The sequence below is a fragment of the Mobula birostris genome, chromosome 6 (assembly GCF_030028105.1).
Source record: "Mobula birostris isolate sMobBir1 chromosome 6, sMobBir1.hap1, whole genome shotgun sequence".
Taxonomy (NCBI): domain Eukaryota; kingdom Metazoa; phylum Chordata; class Chondrichthyes; order Myliobatiformes; family Myliobatidae; genus Mobula; species Mobula birostris.
The window spans coordinates 197,202,313-197,226,113 of record NC_092375.1 but is presented as its reverse complement, the minus strand read 5'-3'; the positions used below and the strand labels follow the sequence as shown (position 1 = coordinate 197,226,113).

The 23,801-nt window shown below is 40.0% G+C and overlaps 1 protein-coding gene across 3 annotated transcripts in view; it reads right to left on the bottom strand.

Moving 5' to 3' along the window:
* rab3gap1 (RAB3 GTPase activating protein subunit 1) overlaps positions 1–23,801 on the bottom strand; it is a 135,552-nt gene that overhangs the window by 21,231 nt on the left and 90,520 nt on the right. For all 3 annotated transcript variants that reach the window (XM_072262155.1, XM_072262153.1, XM_072262154.1), the window contains 4 exons: positions 23,447–23,545; positions 18,894–19,066; positions 17,570–17,624; positions 2,596–3,012 (listed from right to left, as the gene is read on the bottom strand). In XM_072262155.1, the coding sequence (XP_072118256.1) occupies positions 2,596–3,012; positions 17,570–17,624; positions 18,894–19,066; positions 23,447–23,545 (744 nt within the window). The remainder of the gene's footprint in view (positions 1–2,595; positions 3,013–17,569; positions 17,625–18,893; positions 19,067–23,446; positions 23,546–23,801) is intronic.

The following is a 23,801-nucleotide window of genomic DNA, read 5'->3' as shown; positions in this document are numbered from 1 at the left end:
GCACAAACACAAACTGCTCTCAAAAAGCCACCTCATAGGCATTCAACAAATTTCCTCTCTTGTGATCTGACACCAACTTGATTTTCCCAATCCCCTTGCATATTGAAGACCCCCATTGCAATTGTCTCATAATCCTTATTACAAGCCTTTTCCAGCTTCCTTTGCAATCTCAACCCCACATCTTAGTTACTATTTGTAGGCCTATATATGATTCCCACAATGGTTTTTTTACCCTTGCAGTTTCTTAACTCCACCCAAGATTCAACATTCTCTGACCCTATGTCACCTCTTTCTAAACATGTAATTCCATCTCTTACCGACAGGGCCACACCACTGCCTATGCCTTCCTGCTTGTCCTTTCGCTACAAAGTATACCCTTTGATCTCAACTATGATCACTTTTCAGCCACAACTCATGATACCCATGACGTCAGACTGACCAATCTCTAATTGTTCCACGAGTTCACCTACCTTATTCCATAAGACATAAGAGCAGAAATAGGCCATCTGGCAAATTGAGTCTGCTCCGCCATTCAATCATGGCTGATCCTTTTTTTTCCCTCATCCACAACCCTAATTCCTGGTCTTCTTGATGCCATGTCCAATCAAGAAACTATCAATCTCTGCCTTAGATACACCTAACGACCTGGCCTCCACAGCTGCATGTGGCAACAAATTCCACAAAGTCACCACCCTTTGCCTAAAGAAATTTCTCTGCACCTCTGTTTTGAAAGGGCGCCCCCCCCCCCCTGTCCTGAGGCTATGCCCTCTTGTCCTAAGATTCTCCCACCATAGGAAGCATCCTTTCCACATCTACTGTGTCTAGGCCGTTTAATATTTGAAAGGTTTCAATGAGATCCCTCCTCATCCTTCTGAATTCCGGTGAGTACAGACCCAGAGCCATCAAATGTTCCTCGTATAACAGACCTTTCATTCCTGGAATCATCCTTGTGAACCTCCTCTGGACCCTCTCCAACACCAACAAATCTTTTCTAAGATGAGGGGCCCAAAACTGTTCACAATACTCAAGGTGAGGCCTCACCAGTGCACATTTATTTCTACTACCAAAGTGCATGACCATGCATTTTCCAACATTGTATTTCTTGCCCATTCTCCTAATCTGTCTAAGTTCTTCTGCATCCTGCCCGTTTCCTCAACACTACCTGACCCTTCATCAATCTTCATATCATCTGCAAGCTTGGCAACAGAGCCATCTATTCCATCATCTAAATCATTCATATACAGCATAAAAAGTGGTCCCAACAGCGAACCCAGCGGAACACCAATAGTCACTGGCAGCCAGCCAAAAAAGGGTCCTTTTGTTCCCACTTGCTGCTTCCTACCAACCAGCCAATGTCCTATGTTAGTAACTTTTCTGTAATACCATGGGCTCTTAACTTGGTAAGTAGCCTCATGTGTGGCCCCTTGTCAAAGGCCTTCTGAAAGTCCAAATTATCAACATTCACCGCATGCCCTTTATCTATCCTAATTGTAATCTCCTCAAAGAAATCCAACAAGTTCGTCAGGCAGGATTTTCCCTGAAGGAAACCATACTGACTTTGTACTATCTTGTCCTGTGTCACCAAGTACTCCATCACCTCATCCTTAACAATTGACTCCAACACCTTCCCAACCACTGAGATCAGGCTTACTGATCTATAATTTCCTTTCTGCTGCATGCCTCCTTTCTTAAAGAGTGGAGTAACATTTGCAATTTTCCATTTCTAATGCCACCACAATCTCCAACGCTACCTCTTTCAGAACCCTAGGGTGCAGTTCCTCTGGTATGGGTGACTTGGGTGCCTTTAGGTTTTTCAGCTTTTTAAGCACCTTCTCTCTTGTAACTGCACTCACTTCTCTTCCTTCAAACACTACAACATCAGGCACACTACTAGTGTCTTCCACAGTGAAGACTGACGCAAAATACTTATTTAGTTCATCCGCCATCTCCTTGTTCCCCGTTATTCTTTCTCCTGCCTCATTTTCTAGCAGTCCTATATCCACTCTCATTTCTCTTTTCTTTTTAACACAGTTATTAAGAGCAGGATACAAGAATACATAATGTATGACACAGAAGCAGACCCTACAGCACAACTCAGCCCAAATGCTGACCAAGGTCCCTATCTGAGCTACTCGCATTTGCCCATATACCTTTAAACCTTTCCTAGCCACATCCCTGTTTGAATATCTTTTACATGGGATTGCATTTTTATATGGAACCTGCCTCTACGACTTCTCTGGAGGTTTGTTCCATATACTCACTATCCTCGGCTGCACACAATTTAATTTTCATTCCTCAAAACATATCCATGCACCTTGTCCACACAAATACAGGGAATTAAGGGTGGAAATCATACTCAGTGCTTTTTTTATTGATGCAGGGTCTCAACTATTAGCTCATCTGGCATCAGCAAAATGAGCCAAGTCTAGAATCAGATGAATGACCTTCTGCCAAGCATAGCAGTGGATGTTAAATTTATACATGGAGTGATCAAAGATGTTATATATCTACAGACCAATATGAAGGGCCTTGACACACAATATCATTGTCTGTATATTCAGTTTAAAAAGGAAAGAAAGATGATAATAGTTTTACCTGTGTAAGTGGAATATAAAGTGGATCTCCCGTGAGAAGGAGTGTCAGTTTGCCATGCTGATGCAAGCGTCCATCTGGTCTGTACTTTTGGACATCTTTCTTTGCTCCTTCATTATTTTTGTCACCTTTTGTCGTCCCTTCTTTTGTTTCACTCTCCTGTCTACTTTCCTTCAACTCTTCTGTGTCACTCACACACTCAAAAAACTCATCCTCACTGTCACTCCACGAGTCCCATGATTTCTGCTGAGATGATTCTTTGCTTTCCTTTTCAAAATCTTTATTATCCATACACTCTGTTGTCCCTTTGCTGGTGTTATTTGACAGCCTTCTCTCTGCTGAAGTGACCATTACATTTTCTGTCATCTGTTTCTTTCCACCATCTCTTGCTCTTTTCCTCTCAATGCAACAATTCAGCATCTTAAAATTAAAAATAAAAGTTTTTACAAAAGATATAACATTGTCTGTTTTATTCCCGCCCTCCACTTGTACTCAAAAGATTAAATGCATCATATCCCAGCAAATTTAATCTGCAGCTCCATGAGTTTTTTTAAAATGCAGATTACAGAATCCATCATATAATTTCTTTGGTAGTTTCTTTTCTTGTTTTCTTTCTCCAAACAATTTCCCTTACTGCAAGATTGTTTGCAGTGAACAGTATACCAATATCTTAACAAGTTGGGTAAGTCACCAGGACCGGATGAGATGTACCCCAGGCTACTGTGGGAGGCAAGGGAAGAGACGCTGAGCCTCTGGCGATGATCTTTGCATCATCAGTGGGGATGGGAGAGTTCCAGAGGATTGGAGGGTTGCGGATGTTCCATTATTCAAGAAAAGGAGTAGAGATAGCCCAGGAAATTATAGACCAGTGAGTCTTACTTCAGCAGTTGGTAAGTTGATGCAGAAGATCCTGAGAGGCAGGATTTATGAACATTTGGAGAGGCATAATATGATTAGGAATAGTCAGCATGGCTTTGTCAAAGGGAAGTTGTGCCTTTGGAGCCTGATTGAATTATTAAGGATGTGACTGAACACACTGATGAAGGAAGAGCAGTATATGTAGTATATATGGATTTCAGCAAGGCATTTGATAAGGTACACCATGCAAGGCTAATTGAGAAAGTAAGGAGGCATGGGATCCAAGGGGACATTGCTTTGTGGATCCAGAACTGGCTTGCCCATAGAAGACAAGGAGTGGTTGTAGACGGGTCATATTCTGCATGGAGGTCGGTCACCAGCAGTGTGTCTCAGGAATCTGTTCCGGGACCCCTACTCTTTGTAAATTTTATAAATGGCCTGGATGAGGAAGTGGAGGGATGGGTTAGTAAACTTGCTGAGGACACCACGGTTGGGGGTGTTGTGGATAGTGTCATCAGCAAATTTATGAACCCCATCCTTCCACTGTGGCAGTCAGAGGTTACAGCAGGACATTGATAGGATGCAAAACTGGGCTGAGAAGTGGCAGATGGAGTTCAACCCAGGTAAGTGTGAGGTGGTTCATTTTGGTAGGTCAAATATGATGGCATAATATAGCATTAATGGTAAGACTCTTGACAGTGTGGAGGATCAGAGGGATCTTGGGGTCCGAGTCCACAGGACACTCAAAGCAGCTACGCAGGTTGACTCTGTGGTTAAGAAGGCATATGGTGCATTGGCCTTCATCAACCGTGGTATTGAGTTAAGAGCCGAGAGGTAATGTTGCAGCTACGTAGGACCCTGGTGAGACCCTACTTGGAGTACTGTCCTCAGTTCTGGTCGCCTCACTATAGGAAGGATGCAGAAACCATAGAAAGGGTGCAGAGCAGATTTACATGGATATTGCCTGGATTGGGGAGCATGCTTTATGAGAGCACGTTGAGTGAACTTGGCCTTTTTCCCTTGGAGCGACATAGGATGAGAGATGATCTGATAGAGGTGTACCAGATGATGAGGGGCATTGAACGTTTGGATAGTCAGAGGCTTTTTCGCAGGGCTGGAATACTAGCACGAGAGGGCAGTTTTAAGGTGCTTGGAAGTAGGTGCAGAGAACACGTTAGGAGTAAGTTTTCCTTACGCAGAGAGTGGTGAGTGAGTGGAATGGGCTGCCGGCAACGGCAATGGAAGCGGATACAATAGGCTCTTTTAAGAGACGCTTGGACAGGTACATGGAGCTCAGAAAAATAGAGGGCTATGGGTAAACCTAGGTAATTTCTTTTTCTTTCTTTTTCAATATTTTTATTAATTTCTTACATAAAAGAATACAGGTTTCCCCTGCCATCCGAAGGTACAGCGTTCCCATGAAACTGTTCGTAAGCCAAAATGTCATAAAGCGAAGAAGCAATTACCATTTATTTATATGGGAAAATTTTGTGAGCATTCACAGACCCAAAAATAATCTACCAAATCATGCCAAATAACACATAACACCTAAAATAACAGTAACATATAGTAAAAGCAGGAATGATATGATAAATACAGCCTATATAAAGTAGAAATACTTCTCTAAAACAATTGCCTGCACAGATCTCCGTAGCAAAAATCACACGCAAGCGCACTCGGCAGAAACACTCTCTCCAGTAACCTTTAAACTATGAAGCTGCCAAATCTACCAAATAACACGTAAAAATACACAGCCTATATAAGCAGAAATAATGTATGTACAGTGTAGTATCACTTAATGGAATTGGGAAGACCGCGCCGAGCACACTGATGATGGTGTGTTAGACTGAGTCGTCGCAGGTTGGGGTGGTGCAGTGGCCCCCACCATCCGGGCCGCCGACCCAATACACTGCCGCGAAGAATGCAGCGGTAGCCGGGAGGCACACAGCACATCTTTAAGAAAAAAGCCGAAATAAACATGCTAATTAATTAGGTGCTGCACGGCATGTAAATGTCGGCGCAGATCAGAGGCGATTGCATCGCCTCTGATCCAGGCTGACAATTACGTGCTAGGCAGCAACTAATTAATTAGCATATTTATTTTGGCTTTTTTCTTAAAGATGTGTTGTGTGCCTCCCGGCTACTGCCGCATTCTCCGAGAATCGGTACAGTATCTATCCGGGGCCCGGGGGTTGGGGTGGTGGGACACGGGGGTGTCATCTCATCGTCGATCAGGGCAGGCAGCTCATCTTCTCCTATGACTGCCCGCCTTGATGTCCAAGGTAGAAGTTCGTCGTCTGCTGTGGCTGATGTGGAAGGCTTGCTTGACTGCTGAGACCCGCGCATTCTTCTATCATACAGTTGTTTGTAAGCAATCAAACCATCCTGCAAATATCCCCTAAACCTATGTACCCTTTCAAAATTAAAGTCGTACTTTATCATTGCAGCGAAAATCTCACGCAGTTGCTCCACTTTCGCTACTGCATTCGGTTTCGATTGTTATCCTTTCCTCTGCCAATTGCATCAGCTCATCATCTATCAGTTCTTGGTCATGGGATGCGAAAACCTCTTCAACATCATCTTCGTCAGCTTCCACAAGCCAAACTCACTTACTCCTTGCTTTGTTCACCACAACCGAAATGCTTAATTATGTCTAGTTTTACGCTAAGTGTAACACCCTTACGAGCTCTCTCAGGCTTTTCCGACACCTTAGAACTCATCTTGCTAACGGCTGCTCAATGCAACATGTTTAAGCATTGCCGTTCCGAATCCGGGGGGAGAGCAGCTGCTCGGGGCGCGCTTCCTTTTTTCGCACGCTGCCTTTCTTCGTAACAGTGAAAACACTTTCTGAAAGCGAAAACAGGGTACTAATGTAGGTCTTTCGTAACAGTGAGGTTTCGTAAAGCGGGGACACCTGTTCGAACGTTCGAAAAGCAGGGGACACCTGTACAGAGTATAGTAGGATATATAATATATATATCAATTACAATACATTGAAATCACAGCTAAAGTGTAATTACTCCAAATCCATACAAATTAAATTTAAACATAATATTGAAAAGAGATAATTTTATTATACAAAAAAAATAAACCCACTATCAGGAAAAAAAGCAGCTGTTAGGTTAAAAAAGAAAAAAAGGAAAAAAACCCTTAACATATAGTAAAACTTATTAGCCAACATCTGTGTTTAATAGCAAATCAAAGATTTTGAAAATAATTCAAGAAGGTCCCCACAATATTAAAAAAATCTTGTCTAAGTTCAGAAATTGAACAGCTAATCTTCTCTAAATTTAAGCATGACATAACATCATGTAACCAATGACTATGAATAGGTGGAGTGACATCCTTCCACCTAAACAACAATGCCCTCCTGGCTCTGAGAGAAATAAAGGCCAAAATATGCAGATCACGTGTCTCCAAAATAATATCACCTCCTCCAACAATACCAAATAAGGCAGTCGAAGGATTAAGTTTAAGATTTACTTTAAAAAGCACCGAAAAAGTTTGAAATACTTCCTTCCAATATTTTTAAAGACTCGGACAAGTCCAAAACATATGGATTAGTGAAGCACCTCCATTGTTACATCTATCACAATAGGGAGATATATCTGAATAAAAATGAGAGAACTTATCTTTAGACATATGGGCTCCATGAACCACTTTAAATTGTAGAAGGGAATGACGGGCACATAATGATGAGGTATTAACCAATTTAAAAATTTTATTCCAAGTGTCCTCAGAAATTGAAATCTGTAAATTTTCTTCCCAAAGATTTTTAATTTTATCGAAAGGAGTATTTCTCATTCCCAACAACATACCATAAATATTAGATATAGATGCACTATGGAAGGGTTTCAAATTAAAAATTAAATCAAGTAAATTTTTACCTGGACTTTTTGGAAACGTATGTACTTGAGAATGCAAAAAGTCTCTAACCTGTAAATATCGATAAAAGTGAGTTCTCGGGAGGCTATACTTAACTGACAGTTGTTCAAATGAAGAGAGACCATCTCCAACAAACATCATGAAAATATTTAATACTCAATCTATTCCACTCTTTAAAAACTACATCAGACATAGATGGTTCAAAAAAAGTTAGAAAAAAATGGGACTGGGAAGTGAAAAATTCAATAAACCAAAATATTTTCTAAATTGTACCCAAATCCTCATTTACAAAATTATCAGTTAAATTACTTAAAGATAAAAGAATTGAGGTTCTGAGAGGAGAAACGATAGAAAATTTATTAACAGAGTTAGCTTCTAAAGACGCCCAAACCGGACATTAATATAATATAACTGAAATGTAAGATTCCATATATTGACTGCCCAGTAATAAAACCTAAAATTGGGTAAGGCTAAACCTCCATTCTTTTTAGCTTTTTGAAGATGAACTTTATCTAATTGAGAAATTTTATTTTTCCATATATAAGATGATATAATAGAATCCAAAAAATCAAAAAAGGATTTAGAAATATGGCCTGAAATAAATATGAAAATTTAAGCAAAATATTCATTTTAATAGAATTGCTTCAGCCAATCAATGATAAAGAGAGGGGTGACCAATTTGATAGTGCCTTCTTAACATAAATCAGAAGTGTAAAAAAATTTTCTTTAAAAAGGAACTTATAATTCCTAGTAATTGTTACGCCCAAGTAAATTGATTTCTTACAATTTTAAAAGGAAGGTCAGCATTAACTAATACCAAATCATTGAAAGGAAAAAGTTCACTCTTATTAAAGTCCTGAAAACTGACTAAAGCAGGAGAGTAAAGAAAGTAGAGAAGGTAAAGAAGACTTCACATTAGAAAAGTAGAGCAACAGGTAATCAGCATAAAGCAAAACCTTGTGGGTAATACCCCTCTTTAAAATACCAGTGATATCATCTGTGAAAGGGTCCTGAATAACCCCCTGTAAACTGCGCTGAGAGAGAGAGCGAGAGAGAGATTTACCACCGATATATTGTTTTGAAGAGAGAGAGATAAGAAAGAGAGAAAGAGATGAAGACTAACTGTTGGACTGTCACCTTAAGGCACTGGAAGTAACTTTTGGATTTCTGCTGAGTTGGAGAGAGAGATGGCACCAAGCAGCTCATGAGTTGCTGTGGTAACCGAGGACAGTTATTTGATGGACAATCGATGTTATGATTTTTTGGCAGCGTGTTGATACTTCCCAAGGACATGACATGCTAGTGTATTTCTTACACAGACAAAGGAAGGAGGAGTTATTTGAGTGACAGTTGATGCTCAGCACGGGAAGATAAAATAGAAGGTCAGATGATAGACCTCAGACACATGTTTGGACACTGAATGAGCTTTGTTGTGCCCGCAGGAAAAGTGGGTTTTGGAGGATCGATCAGTGGCTCTTGCAGTGAAAAGGAAAGGGGTTGACTGGTGGGGAGTTGTTCATGTGTCCACCCTTGCCTGGGTGATAGCTCCACCACAGAAAACCGGTCCCCTTTGTTGTGGTCACAGTCGGTGACTTTTAAAGGATTTCAGAGGACAACGAGAAGATCAACGGCGTCAGCTCACCTGAAGACTCAAATCTCTCCCTCTCTCCCTTTCCATCACTACTCAACTCAATACCACAAACTGAACTGAACTTTACTCATCATTGTAAGACTGTATCTTTTTACCCCTAGACTTAAAGAAGCTTGGTTTTTCACATATAGTTCCACACTTACTGATTTACTTTCTTAATCATTGCTAACCTGTTTGATTTATCTACATTTATATTACTGTATTGCATAGTTACTAATAAATATTATTAATTAATAGCAATACTGGACTCCAAAGTGTTCTCTATTTCTGCTGGTTCTTTATTCCCGTCACAGGGTACGTGCCACATCAGATTCCCGGACAGCAATAGCTAAAGGTTCTAAGACAAAATCAAAAAGCAAAGAACTCAAAGGACAACCTTGTCTAGTTCCACGATGAAGTTTAAATGGTGTAGAGTACTGAGAGTTAGTAAGAACCCGAGCGGAGGGAGATAAATAATTTAATCCATTGAATAAAATCTGGCCCAAAGTTTAATTTTTCTAAACTTTTAAATAAATAATTCCATTCAACCCGATCAAAGGCTTTGTCAGCATCTAAGGATATCACATATTCCAAAATCTCTTTCGAAGCAGAATAAATAACATTCAATAAATGACAAATATTAAAGTGGGAGTATCGATTTTTGATAAATCCAGTCTAATCATCAGAGATAATAGATGGCAAAATATTTTCAATCCTACGAGCCAGAAATTTAGGTAAAATTTTAGTATCAACATTAAGTAAGGAAATACGTCTATAAGAGGAGCATTCAATTGGGTCCTTATTCTTTTTAAGAATAAGCGAAATAGAGGTCTCATAAAAAGATTGTGGCAACTTACCTAATTTAAAAGAGTTGGAAACGACTGAATTTAACGAGGTATAAGCAAAAGAGGAAAAAGCCTTATAAAACTCTCCAGAAAATCCATCAGGACCCGGAGCCTTCCCCGAGTGCAAAGAGTGAACAACCGTGGCAATTTCCTTATAGGAAATAGGTTGATCTAACAATTTTCAATATGATCAGAAGGTGTAGGAATGCTTTCGATCTAAAAAATTATGCATTAGAGTATTATCTTTAGGAGGATCAGAAGTATAAAGTTTAGAATAGAATTCTCTAAACGCATCGTTTATTTCTAAATGATCAGATGTTTTATCACCATTAGCAGTACAAATTTCTTTAATTTGACGTTTAACTATAAAGGTCTTTAATTGGTTAGCTAATAGTTTACCCGTTTTATCTCCATGAACATAAAACTGATTTATCTTTTAAAAGTTGCATTCTAATTGGATAAGTTAAGAGCAGATCGTATTTAGTTTTAATTTCAACACATATTTTATTTATAACAGGATCTGGAGCCAAAGCATATTTTGGGTCTAATTGGTTCAACTGATTGGCTAATTCAATTCTCTCCTTATTAGATTTTTTTCTTAACACTTGCGGTAAAAGAAATAATTTGACCTCTAATGTAAGCCTTAAAAGCATCCCATAAAATAAGCCCAGAAGTCTCTTCCAGCGTATTCTCTTCAAAAAAAAAGAATGATTTGTCTCTCTAAAAATTGTTAAAAATCTTTATCTGATAACAAAGTTGGATTAAAATGCCAGAATCTGTTTATTTGGGAGACACCCAGAAGATTTAAAGATAAAAACACAGGAGCATGATTTGAAACAGCAATCTCTTTATATTCACAGGACTGAACTAATGGAATGAATTGGCTATCAACAAAAAAATCCAATCCTGGAATATGTATGATGAACATGAGAAAAAAAAATGAGCACTCTTTATCTGCTGGATGCAAAAAACGCCAAACATCAACAACGTCACATTTCATTAGAAAAGACTTGATAAAGGAGGCAGATCTACTGCGAGTCAATCGTTTAGAAGAAGAACGATCTAAAAAAGGATCTAAACAACAGTTGAAGTCTCCTCCTAAAACCAAAGAATATAAACTTAAATCTGGTAAAAGCGAAAAAAAAGGTTCAAAAAAGCCTGGATCATCTATATTCGGGACATACAAATTAGCAAAATCCATTAATTTATTATCTAATTTCCCTGAGACTATAACAAAACGCCCATTGATATCAGACAATACATTATGTTGAACGAAAGAAACTGAACTGTCTTTAAGAATCGAAACTCCTCTTGCCTTAGCCTCAAAGGAGGAATGGAAAGATAAATCCTTCCAAAGCCTGAAAAGACGTAAATGATCACATTTATGAACATACGTTTCTTATATAAAAAATAATTGAGACATTCAATTTCTTAATATAATTAAATATCTTATTACGTTTCACAGGATGGTTTAATCCTTTCACATTAAAACTAAGTAAATTAAAAATATGGTCCATTTTAAATATTGCTTAAAGGAGATGTCTGAATAAAAACCACTGGAATATAAATTAAATCCAAACAATGAGCTTTAAGAAAAAGTACCCAAGCAACAAATGAAGATAAGAGAACCAAACAGCTGATAGAAAAAAAGAAAACCACCCCGCACTCCCCGCCCAAAGAGAGAAAATCGATCAAAGGGCAGTCGACAGCTAAACCTATCATCCCTCCCAAAACAATATACTGGCTGAGCTCCCAAAAAAATTTTTTCAAGGCAAAACTGCATTCCAACAAGACACAACGAAAAAAAAAGCAAAATTAAACATATTTAAAAAACCTCAAAAAATCATAGTATAAAAATATTAGAAAAAAATATGAAAGCTCAAAACATATTAACTTAGAGAGTATTGACTCAAAGAAAACTTACTAATATTAAATCCTTAATTTTCTAAACAAGGAAATAAAAGTACGAAAAAAATTAGATACGAAGGTATACCAAAAGTTTTTAAAAAAGCCATTGTTCATAAAAGAAAGTATTGAACAGCTAGACTGCTCATTCTAAAAAAAAAAGGATCTATCAGGCAGATGCAACATAAATTTGTGTAAAGAGTTATTGAACAGTTAAACTTCTGAAATTGATTCGGCACTCAAGAAATCCTGCACTTCTTGAACAACAGGAATTCTGCAGATACTGGAAATTCAAGAAACACACGTTAAATTTGCTGGTGAACGCAGCAGGCCAGGCAGCATCTGTAGGAAGAGGTACAGTCGATGTTTCGGGCCGAGACCCTTCGTCAGGACTAACTGAAGGAAGAGTTAGTAAGAGATTTGAAAGTGGGAGGGGGAGGGGGAGATCCAAAATGATAGGAGAAGACAGGAGGGGGAAGGATGGAGCCAAGAGCTGGACAGGTGATTGGCAAAGGGGATATGAGAGGATCATGGGACAGGAGGCCCAGGGAGAAAGACGGGGGAGGGGGGAACAGAGGATGGGCAAGGGGTATAGTCAGAGGGACAGAGGGAGAAAAAGGAGAGAGAGAAAGAATGTGTGTATAAAAATAAATAACGGATGGGGTACGAGGGGGAGGTGGGGCATTAGCGGAAGTTAGAGAAGTCAATGTTCATGCCATCAGGTTGGAGGCTACTCAGATGGAATACAAGGTGTTGTTCCTCCAACCTGAGAGTGGCTTCATCTTTACAGTAGAGGAGGCCGCAGATAGACATGTCAGAATGGGAATGGGATGTGGAATTAAAATGTGTGGCCACTGGGAGATCCTGCTTTCTCTGGCGGACAGAGCGTAGGTGTTCAGCAAAGCGGTCTTCCAGTCTGCGTCGGGTCTCACCAATATATAGAAGGCCACATCGGGAGCACCGGACGCAGTATATCACCCCAGCCGACTCACAGGTGAAGTGTCACCTCACCTGGAAGGACTGTCTGGGCCCCTGAATGGTGGTAAGGGAGGAAGTGTAAGGGCATGTGTAGCACTTGTTCCGCTTACAAGGATAAGTGCCAGGAGGGAGATCAGTGGGGAGGGATGGGGGGGGATGAACGGACAAGGGAGTCGCGTAGGGAGCGATCCCAGCAGAAAGCGGGGGGGGCGGGGAGGGAAAGATGTGCTTAGTGGTGGGATCCCGTTGGAGGCGGCGCAAGTTACGCAGAATAATATGTTGGACCCGGAGGCTGGTGGGGTAGTAGGTGAGGACCAGGGGAACCTTATTCTTAGTGGGGTGGCGGGAGGATGGAGTGAGAGCAGATGTGCGTGAAATGGGGTAGATGCGTGTAGCTATGGGCACCCGTATGGGTCGCAGCTATGCCTGACTTTTTGTTGGCTTTGTGGAACAATCTATGTTCCGTGCCTATTCTGGTATCTGTCCCCCACTTTTCCTTCGCTGCATCGACGACTGCATTGGCGCTGCTTCCTGCACACATGCTGAGCTCGTTGACTTTATTAACTTTGACTCCAACTTTCATCCTGCCCTCAAGTTTATCTTGTCCATTTCCGACATCTCCCTCCCCTTTCTAGATCTTTCTGTCTCTATCTCTGGAGACAGCTTATCCACTGATGTCTACTATAAGCCTACTGACTCTCACAGCTATCTGGACTATTCCTCTTCTCACCCTGTCTCTTGCAAAAATGGCATCCCCTTCTCGCAATTCCTCTGTCTCTGTCGCACCTGCTCTCAGGATGAGGCTTTTCATTCCAGGACGAGGGAGATGTCCTCCTTTTTTAAAGAAAGGGGCTTCCCGTCCTCCACCATCAACTCTGCTCTCAAACGCATCTACCCCATTTCACACACATCTGCCCTCACTCCATCCTCCCACCACCCCACTAGGAATAAGGTTCCTTTGGTCCTCACCTACCACCCCGCCAGCCTCTGGGTCCAACATATTATTCTCCGTAACTTCCGCCACCTCCAACGGGATCCCACCACTAAGCACATCTTTCCCTCCCCCCCCCTCTGCTTTCTGCAGGGATCACTCCCTACACGACTCCCTTGTCCATTCATCCCCCCCCATCCCTACCCACTGATCTCCCTCCTGGCACTTATCCTTGTAAGCGGAACAAGTGCTACACATGCCCTTACACTTCCTCCCTTACCACCATTCAGGGCCCCAGACAGTCCTTCCAGGTGAGGCGACACTTCACCTGTGAGTCGGCTGGGGTGATATACTGCGTCCGGTGCTCCCAATGTGGCCTTCTATATATTGGCGAGACCCGACGCAGACTGGGAGACTGCTTTGCCTAACACCTACGCTCTGTCCACCAGAGAAAGCAGGATCTCCCAGTGGCCACACATTTTAATTCCACATCCCATTCCCATTCAGACATGGCTATCCACGGCCTCCTCTACTGTAAAGATGAAGCCACTCTCAGATTGGAGGAACAACACTTTATATTCTGTCTGGGTAGCCTCCAACCTGATGGCATGAACATTGACTTCTCTAACTTCCGCTAATGCCCACCTCCCCCTCGTACCCCATCCGTTATTTATTTTTATACACACATTCTTTCTCACACTCTCCTTTTTCTCCCTCTGTCCCTCTGACTATACCCCTTGCCCATCCTCTGTTCCCCCCCTCCACGTCCTTCTCCCTGGGCCTCCTGTCCCATGATCCTCTCATATCCCCTTTGCCAATCACCTGTACAGCTCTTGGCTCAATTCCTCCCCCTCCTGTCTTCTCCTATCATTTTGGATCTCCCCCTCCCACTTTCAAATCTCTTACTAACTCTTCTTTCAGTTAGTCCTGACGAAGGGTCTCGGCCTGAAACGTCAACTGTACCTCTTCCTAGAAATGCTGCCTGGCCTGCTGCGTTCACCTGCACTTCTTGAGTTGAACAGAACCATATCTGAGTGCCACTTTTCAAAATGATTCTAAAACGATCGGGGTAACAAAGAGAGGGTTTAAAACCTTTATTGTAGAGCTCAGACATGACTTTTTTTAAACTTGTAGTATTCATTCAACACCTCTGGTGAAAAATCTTCCACAATTCGGAACTTCTGGTCTTGATAATCAATCATACCTTTCCGACGAGATTCACGAATTAAAAGTCCCTTTGTTTGAAAGTCGTGAAGACAAATTATCACTGAATGGGTGTCGTCCTCCTGGAGGAGGTCTTGGTACAGGCGATCTGTTAGTTCGGTCTATTTTAGGTAGCGATTTTAAAATATTCGGAAATAAATTAGCCAAAAGGTTTGCAAAAAATTCTGAAGGCTGATTGCCTTCTAATGACTCTTTAAAACCCAGAATATGTAGATTATTTCTTCTATTTCTATTTTCTATGTCGATAATCTTCTGCCTTAATGTTTCATTAACCTTTAACTGTTCGTGTCGAACGTCGTCAAAGTGTCTTCGTTCTCTTTTATCCGTTTATTGTGTTCACTTAGTTTTTTGACTAGAATCCAATTTTCCATCCATCCATTTAAATTCAGTGCTGAGTTGCTGGAACTCCTCCGTAAGTTCATTTTTATGCTTCCGAAGTGTCTCCATAATAGACTCCAAAGTTACAGGTGGGTCCTCTTCTTTTTTAAAAGCTTTAGCATGACTCATCATGAAGCAATATTGCATTTAAAAGTAAGTTTTCAAAACAACTTGGAAGCAGTAAATTAAAAAGAGTAGGAGCACCTATAAAAGCACTGCTACTCCATCAACAGCCAGTAGGATCTGTCCGTAACTTCTAAGGTAAGAACATGTTCGGCACAGTTTTGTGGGCCGAAGGGCCTGTATTGTGCTGTAGGTTTTCTATGTTTCTAGATCTGGTATTTTATTTCCATAGCAACCTAAAATCTCAGTAGAATATGATACAGTTCCAATTAACAGGTGTCCCCCACTTTCCGAAAGTTCGCTTTACAACATTTCGCTTTTACAAAAGACCTACATTAGTACCTGTTTTCGCTAACCGAAAGAGGATTTTCACTTTTATGAAAAAAGACGCCCGCTTTAAACTTGTATTTACCCCAGAAAGACTACCATGACCATGAAGCCTTGTGCAGGCAGGTGTGCGCGCATGCGTGTAGATTTTTTTCTACAAATCGGTTTTGGCTCAATCTTCCCGATTCTGGTAAGTGAAACTACACTGTACATACATTATTTCTACTTTATACAGGCTGTGTATTTATCCTATCATTCCTGCTTTTACTATATGTTAGTGTTATTTTAGGTTTTATACGCTACTTGTTAGGTTATTTTTTGGGTCTGGGAACGCTCAAAAATTTTTCCTATATAAATTAATGGTAATTGCTTCTTCGCTTTACGTCATTTTGGCTTATGAATGGTTTCATAGGAACGCTCTACCTTCAGATAGTGGGGGAAACCTGTATTCACATTCAAATGGAACAGTTGATACAATTCCAATTATTCACATTCAATTGGAAGTTAATACAGTTCTAACCATTCACATTCAATTGGAACAGTTCATACAGTTCCAATTATTCACATTCAATTGCAACAGTTAGATAAGATGGCTGTTAAACAACTTGCAAATGAGATGTTCTGCTCAGATAAATAATCAGAATTAGCCACAAATCCTGAATTTAAAACTGACTTCAGCAAAAAGTACAGTATTTCACTCCATTTAATAAGCACATCGAGAACTCCAGGAATAATTATTGTTTAAATAATAGGGGTGATAATATTATGTGCTCAATACTTAGCAACAGAGGCTGTCCTTGGGTTGCAACAGAGATTGGATCCTAAGAACTGTTTGTAACCCATATTTTTCATAAGTGAGAAATGAACAAAACATAGACCATTGAAATCTACAGCATATTACAGGCCTTTTGGCCCACAATGTTGTGCCGACCATGTAACCTACTCTAGAGACTGCCTAGCATTTCCCTACCACATAGCCCTCTATTTTTCTAAGCTCCATGTACCTATCTAAGAGTCTCATAAAAGACACTATTGTATCTGCTTCTACCACCTTCGCTGACAGTGCATTCCACGCACCCACGACTCTGTGCGAAAAGCTTACCTCTGACATCCCCCTTATACTTACTTCCAAGCACCTTAAAATTAAGCCCCCTCGTGTTAGCCATTTCAGCCCTGGAAAAAAGCCTCTGGGAAACATGTGGGAAAGGATCACATTAAGAGCTGTAATGGGAGACATGACTGCCAGCCAATCTCACTGACTTAGTAAGTAGGCGAGTGATTCTTCTCGATGCTCCTAGCTCTGCTTGGCTTGGCCCAGCCCCCAACTAGGAATGGTAGGGAGAGAAGGCAAGTGGAAGTACCCTGTTCCCACCCAGAAGATGCCTGTAGCAACGGGCAAATTCACGTAGCCAGTTTCTCAAACACTAGCTTAGGTACTCAGTGTCCATAGGTCAAGTGTTCATTTTCTGAAAAAACTACTTTTAAAACTAATAACATTGCAAAAATATAAAAAATATATTTTTCATAATTATAACTTATGAAAGATTATATTTTCAAGTTAAAAGAAAATGGTATCTTGGTCAAGTTCTCCTACAATTAATTTCTTATGTTTTCATTGCAAGGATGCAATGCATCCAAAAGACAAAAACAAAACTTAGTAACATTTTCATTTATTTGCATTGGATAATTGCTAGTAAATATGAGAATCATATAGCTAGTTTAAAGTTCATGTTTAATTGTCACTCAACTATACGCACGAATGCAGTCGAACGAAACAGCATTCCTCTGGGGCCAAGGTGGAAAAAACAGTCCCGACAGTCACACACAGCACATATAATTACAAAAGCAACTTAGCAATGAAACAAACATAAATAGTGACATTCTCAATTTTACCTGCAATTTTTGATGTAACAAGCAGCATTTTAAATCTGGAGGTCCAGTGGATAATCTGAAAAACAGAATTAAGGCAATGACACCATAAGATACAGGAGCAGAATTAGGCCATTTGGCCCCTCGAGTCTGCTCCGCCATTCAATCATGGCTGATCTCCTCCTCAGCCCCACTCCCCGGCCTTCTCCCCATAACATTTGATGCTGTGGCCAATCAAAAACCTAACAATCTCCACCTTAAATACACACCTGACCTCTACTCTGTCCAGGTCTTTCAACACTTGAAAGGTTTTAATGAAATCACCCCTCATTCTTCTACCTTTTCATTACTGGAATCATCCTTGTGAACCTCCTCTGCACCCTCTCCAATGCCAGTACATCTTTCTTTAGATGAGAGACTCAAAACTGTTCACAATACAAGGTGAGGTCTCACCAGTGCCTTATAAAGCCTCAGCATCACATCCCTGCTCTTGTACTTCAGACCTCTTGAAATGAATGCTAACATGGCATTTGCCTTCCTCACCACCGACTCAACCTGCAAATTAACCTTTAGGGTGTTCTGCACAAGGACTCCCAAGTCCCTCTGCATCTCAGATTATTGGATTTTCTCCCCGTTTAGAAAATAGTCGGCACATCTATTTCCACTAGCAAAGTGCACGATCATGCATTTTCCAACATCTCATTTCATTTGCCACTTTCTTGCCTGTTCTCCGAATCTTTCGGCAGCCTTCCTGCTTCCTCAACATAACCTGCCTCTCCACCAATCTTTGTATCATCTGCAAACTTAGCAACAAAGCCATCTATTCCATCATTGATACACAACATAAAAAGCAGTCCTAACACCAGGCCCTGCAGAACACCACTAGTCATTGGCAGCCAACCAGAAGAGGATCCTTTCATTCCCACTCACTGCCTCCTACCATAATAGACAGTATTTATTTTGCTGTTGCCTTGTGATGGGATTACCTCACTAACTTTTAACATACATTATTTCTGTTTATGCACTATGTATTACACACACATACACCACCACAAATTTTCAAAACATTCATTGAATATATTTATCATTTAAATCTACTTTTAATAGTCTACCCTTCATAGACAACAGGCTGGCACAACCTAAATTTCAGGCCCTATTCAGTAGAATCATTTGAATTGTAATTCTACTGGTCAAGTATGAAACTCAAACTCAAATCTGTTCAGTCAGTTGTAAAGTGCAACTGGCTCAATAGAGTTTGCATTCAATGTGAAGTGCAATCTTGAGTATTAACATATTTAATATGACGCTGAATAAAAGTGAGACAAAGGGATTAAAATCAATGTCTTACCCTGGCACAAGATAATTATTTTCCAATCTGTATCGCATTTCCAACACAAATTCTTGCCATAAATGGGCCACACCCCTTAGGCCGCCATGGTAAAAATTAACCATACAGAGACACAAAGCCAACTTGTATGTCAGACTGTCTGTAGGAGCAGATTTAAATTGACCATAAAGGTTCTGTAAGAGAAAATATAAAGGATAATAAAAGATAAAGTATTCTACTTTGATATACAAGACCACATAGGAGCAGAATTAGGCCATTTGGCCCATTGAGACTGCTCCATTTCATCATGGCTGAAACATTTTTCCTCTCAGTCCCAATCTATTGTGGATTTTGAGGTGTTTAGGGTCATTATCCTCTTTTCATCTTCAGCTTTTTTACAGACGGTGTGATGTTTGCTTCCAGAATTTGCTGTTATTTAATTGAATTCATTCTTCCCTCTACCAGTGAAATGTTCCCTATGCCACTGGCTGCAACACAAGCCCAAAGCATGATCGATCCAACCCCGTGCTTAACAGTTGGAGAGGTGTTCTTTTCATGAAATTCTGCACCATTTTTTTCTCCAAGCATACCTTTGCTCATTGCAGCCAAAAAGTTCTATTTTAACTTCATCAGTCCACAGGACTTGTTTCCAAAATGCATCAAGCTTGTTTAGATGTTCTTTTGTAGACTTCTGACACTGAATTTTGTGGTGAGGTTGCAGGAAGGGTTTCTTTTGATGACTCTTCCATGAAGGTCATATTTGGGTAGGTGTCGCTGCACAGTAGAACAGTGCACCACCACTCCAGAGTCTGCTAAATCTTCCTGAAGGTCTTTTGCTGTCAAACGGGGGTTTTGATTTGCCTTTCTAGCAATCCTATGAGCAGTTCTCTTGGAAAGTTTTCTTGGTCTTCCAGACTTCAACTTGACCTCCACCATTCCTGTTAACTGCCATTTCTTAATTACATTACCAACTGAGGAAACAGCTACATGAAAACGCTTTGCTATCTTCTTATAGCCTTCTCCTGCTTTGTGGGCATAATTTATTTTAACTTTCAGAGTGCTAGGCAGCTGCTTAGAGGAGCCCATGGCTGCTGATTGTTGGGACAAGGTTTGAGGAGTCAGGGTATTTATAAAGCTTTGAAATTTGCATCACCTGGTCTTTCCTAACGATGACTGTGAACAAGCCATAGCCCTAACAAGCTAATTAAGGTAAAAGTTATCTGAGAGCTCAAATCTTGTGGGGTGCCCAAACTTTTGCATGGTGCTCCTTTCCTTTTTTTCCCCACTCTAAAATTGTACAAAACAAAAATAATACACTGATCTTACTTAAACCATTGAGAAGAATGTTTCATCTTTAATTTTATGACTTTTGGAGATCAGTTCACCTTTTACTCACTTAACTATTCACAGTAACAGAAATTTTGACCAGGGGTGCCCAAACTTTTGTATGCCTCTGTATATATAACGACTTGGCCTCCACAGCTCCCTATGGCAATGTATTCCACAGATTCACCTCTGGCTAAAGTAATTACTCATCTCCTTCTAAAAGGACAGCCTTCTATTCTGAGGCTGTGTCCTCAAGTCTCGGACACTCTCACCAAAGGAAACATCCTCTCCACACCCTCTCTATCAAGGCCTTTCAACAATTCGATAGGTTTCCATCAGATCAACCCTCACTCTTCTGAATTCTAGTGAAAATAGGCCCAGCGCCATCAAATGTTCTTCATATGACAAGCTGTTCATTCCTGAAATCATATTTGGGAACCTCTTTTGAACCCTCTCCAGTTTCAACACATCCTTTCTAAGATAAGAGGCCCAAAACTGTTCATAGTACTCAAGTGAGGTCTAATCAGTGCTTCATAAAGTCCCAACATTACATCCTTTTATTTATATTCTAGTCCTCTTGAAAGGAATGCTAACATCACATTTGCCTTCCCCACCACAGACTCAATCTGCAAATTAACCTTTAGGAATTCTGCACAAGACCCTTTGCGCCTTAGCATTTTGTATTTTCTCTCCATTTAGAAAATAGTCAACCCTTTCATTTCTATCAAAGTACATGACCGTACACTACCCAACATTGTATTCCATCTGCCACTTCTTCTCAACTCTCCTAATCTGTCTAAGTCCTTCTGTTGCCTACTTCCTCAAAACTACCTTCCCCTCCACTTATCCTCGCATTGTCTGCAAACTCAGCAACACAGCCACCAATTCCATCATCCAAATCATTGACATATAACACAAAAAGCAGTCCCAACATGGACCTCTATGGAACACCATTAGTCAACAGCAGCTAACCAGAAAAGGATTCCTTTATTCTCACTCTTTGCCTCCTGCCAATCAGCCACTGCTTTATCTATCCTAGAATCTTTCCTGTAATACCATAGGCTCACAGCTTGTTAAGCAGCCTCGTATGTAGCACCTTGTCAAAGGCCTTCTGAAAATACAAATATACAACAGCAACCATTCTCCTTTGTCTATCTTGCTTGTTATTTCTTCAAAGAATTCCAACAGATTTGTCAGGCAAGATTTTCCCTTGAGGAAACCATGTTGACTACAGCCTATTTTATCATGTACCTCTAAATACACTGAAACCTCATCCTTAACAATCGACTCCTACATCTTCCCAACCACTGAGGTCAGACTAACTGGTCTACAATTTCATTTCTTCTGCCTCCGTCCTTTCTTGAAGAGTGGAGTGACATTTGCAGTCTTCCAAAACCATTCCAGAATCTAGTGGCTCTTGAAAGATCATTACTATTGCCTTCACAATCTCCTCAGCTACCTCTGTCAGAGCCTTGGGTTGTACATCATCTAGTCCAGGTGACTTATCAACTTTCAGGCCTTTCCCAAGAACCTTTACCCTAGTAATGGTAACTTCATATACTTCAAGACCCTGGCATCTGGAACTAACACCATACTGCTAGTGTCTTCCACACTGAAGACTGATGCAAAATACTTATTCAGTTCCTCCACTATTTCCTTGTCCCCCATTACTACCCCTCCAGAGGTCCAATATCCATTCTCACCTGTTTTATACTTCATATATCTGTAAAAAAAACTTTTGGTATCCTCTTTAATATTATTGGCTTGCTTACTTTCGTATCCCATCTCTACCACCTTAAAGACCTCTTTTAGTTGCCTTCTGTTGGGGTATTTTAAAGCTTCCAAATCCTCTAACTTCACATTTACATTTTACTTTAATTAGGGATGAAAATGAACAACCTTGAGAATATGAGATAATATATACTGAGAACATGATCATTAGGATTTGTGAATTAAATAACTAGCTTACTTGAGTTGGCCTAAATGATAGAAACTTATACTAACACACACAGAATGCTGGAGGAACTCAGCAAGCCAGACAGCATCTAGGGGAAAAAGAAAAGAGTACAGTCAATGTTTCGGGGGTCCTGCTGAAGAGTTTCTGCCCAAAACTTCTTTCCTAGATGCTGCCTGGCCTGCTGAGTTCCTCCAGCATTTTGTGTGTGTTGCTCGGATTTCCAGCATCTGCAGATTTTCTTGTTTGTGGAACTTATAACAAGTTTATTATGAACTAAATTACAAATGGAACTGGTTAAATTAATCACAATACCAAGAAAAAAAATTGATAAATACTTAAATCACAATGCAAGATAGCAAGAAGAAATAGCAACAGAGTTAATTTACAGTAAATAGTTGCTGCATATTTGGCTCACTTGAAGCACAAGCACTCAAGACTAAGTGCCAACTTTAACTGTAGAAAAGGTAAGTGAGTTAAGAGCCCAAAGAAAATAATCGACCAAGAAAGAATGGTGGTCTTTGACTACAGTGGAGGAACTGCAGGAAATAGTCACTAGTATTAGACATGGGCCCTTCAATAAATGTAGGCCTGTCACCACCATATAAAGCTTTCTTGTGTGATTAACGCACACATAATTTTTAAATCCCATATTTCCATGGAAGGTCACAAATATGGTATCTATCATGCATTGATCAATGATAGACCTTATTTAGTTGTATTTATTTATTTAGTGTATCAGATAATGAGCATATTACTCCTAATTAAATTAAACTTCAATGAAAATAGAAATGTTATGATAAATGATAAATTTCAAGCATTCTTTTAAGTGACTCGGTATGGTATTATTTAATGATCCATGCAATTTCTTTGTCAGATATAGTTAAACAATGTTTAAATTATTATAATACTTGAAATGGAAACTAGACTGCAACACACCCAAATACATAGAATAAAATACAACTGGTAGTCAATACTATAGCGTGCTTAATTTTAATGACCAGAATCTGATTTTTCTCCCATTGCTTGCAACAGGACTTATCTTAAGGAATTACAGAGATCAATGACCTTAGTAGAGAGAAGTGAAGTCACAGTAAAAAGTGTTTGCAAGTTCTGTCAAACTTTGAATAATGGGAATGCACAATATATGTTACAGGGGCATTCCAACTGGAGTTGTGTAACTTAAGACCATAGTCTGAAGGTGTGATGATCAGCTTAATGCATCGGAGCCTAATATGCAAAATAGTTAAATACTTTCAAGGGTTGAATTGGATAACAAAGTTTTAGAACTTACACACTCTTCTTCAGCCATAGCAACACTACTTCCTTTTGAGCTGCTCTGATTAGCATTACATGAATCAGCAGCCTTCTCAGCAGCATCTGGAAACAGAAACTAAACATACAAAATGTAAAACTAGTACAAATTTCATTATTACTAACAGCAGAAAATACTGGAAACATCAGTACTGGGAAAGAGAATTTTTCTTGAATTTCCATTTTCATACACTTCAGATTAGAATTGGGGGTGCTTATTTAATTTTTGATTATATTCTTAATGTAATTTCCATTGCTGTTAACATTTTATATTTATCACCATAACAAAGAAACAGAGCACCAAGATCAAATCCTCTTGCAAAATCTGAAAAAAT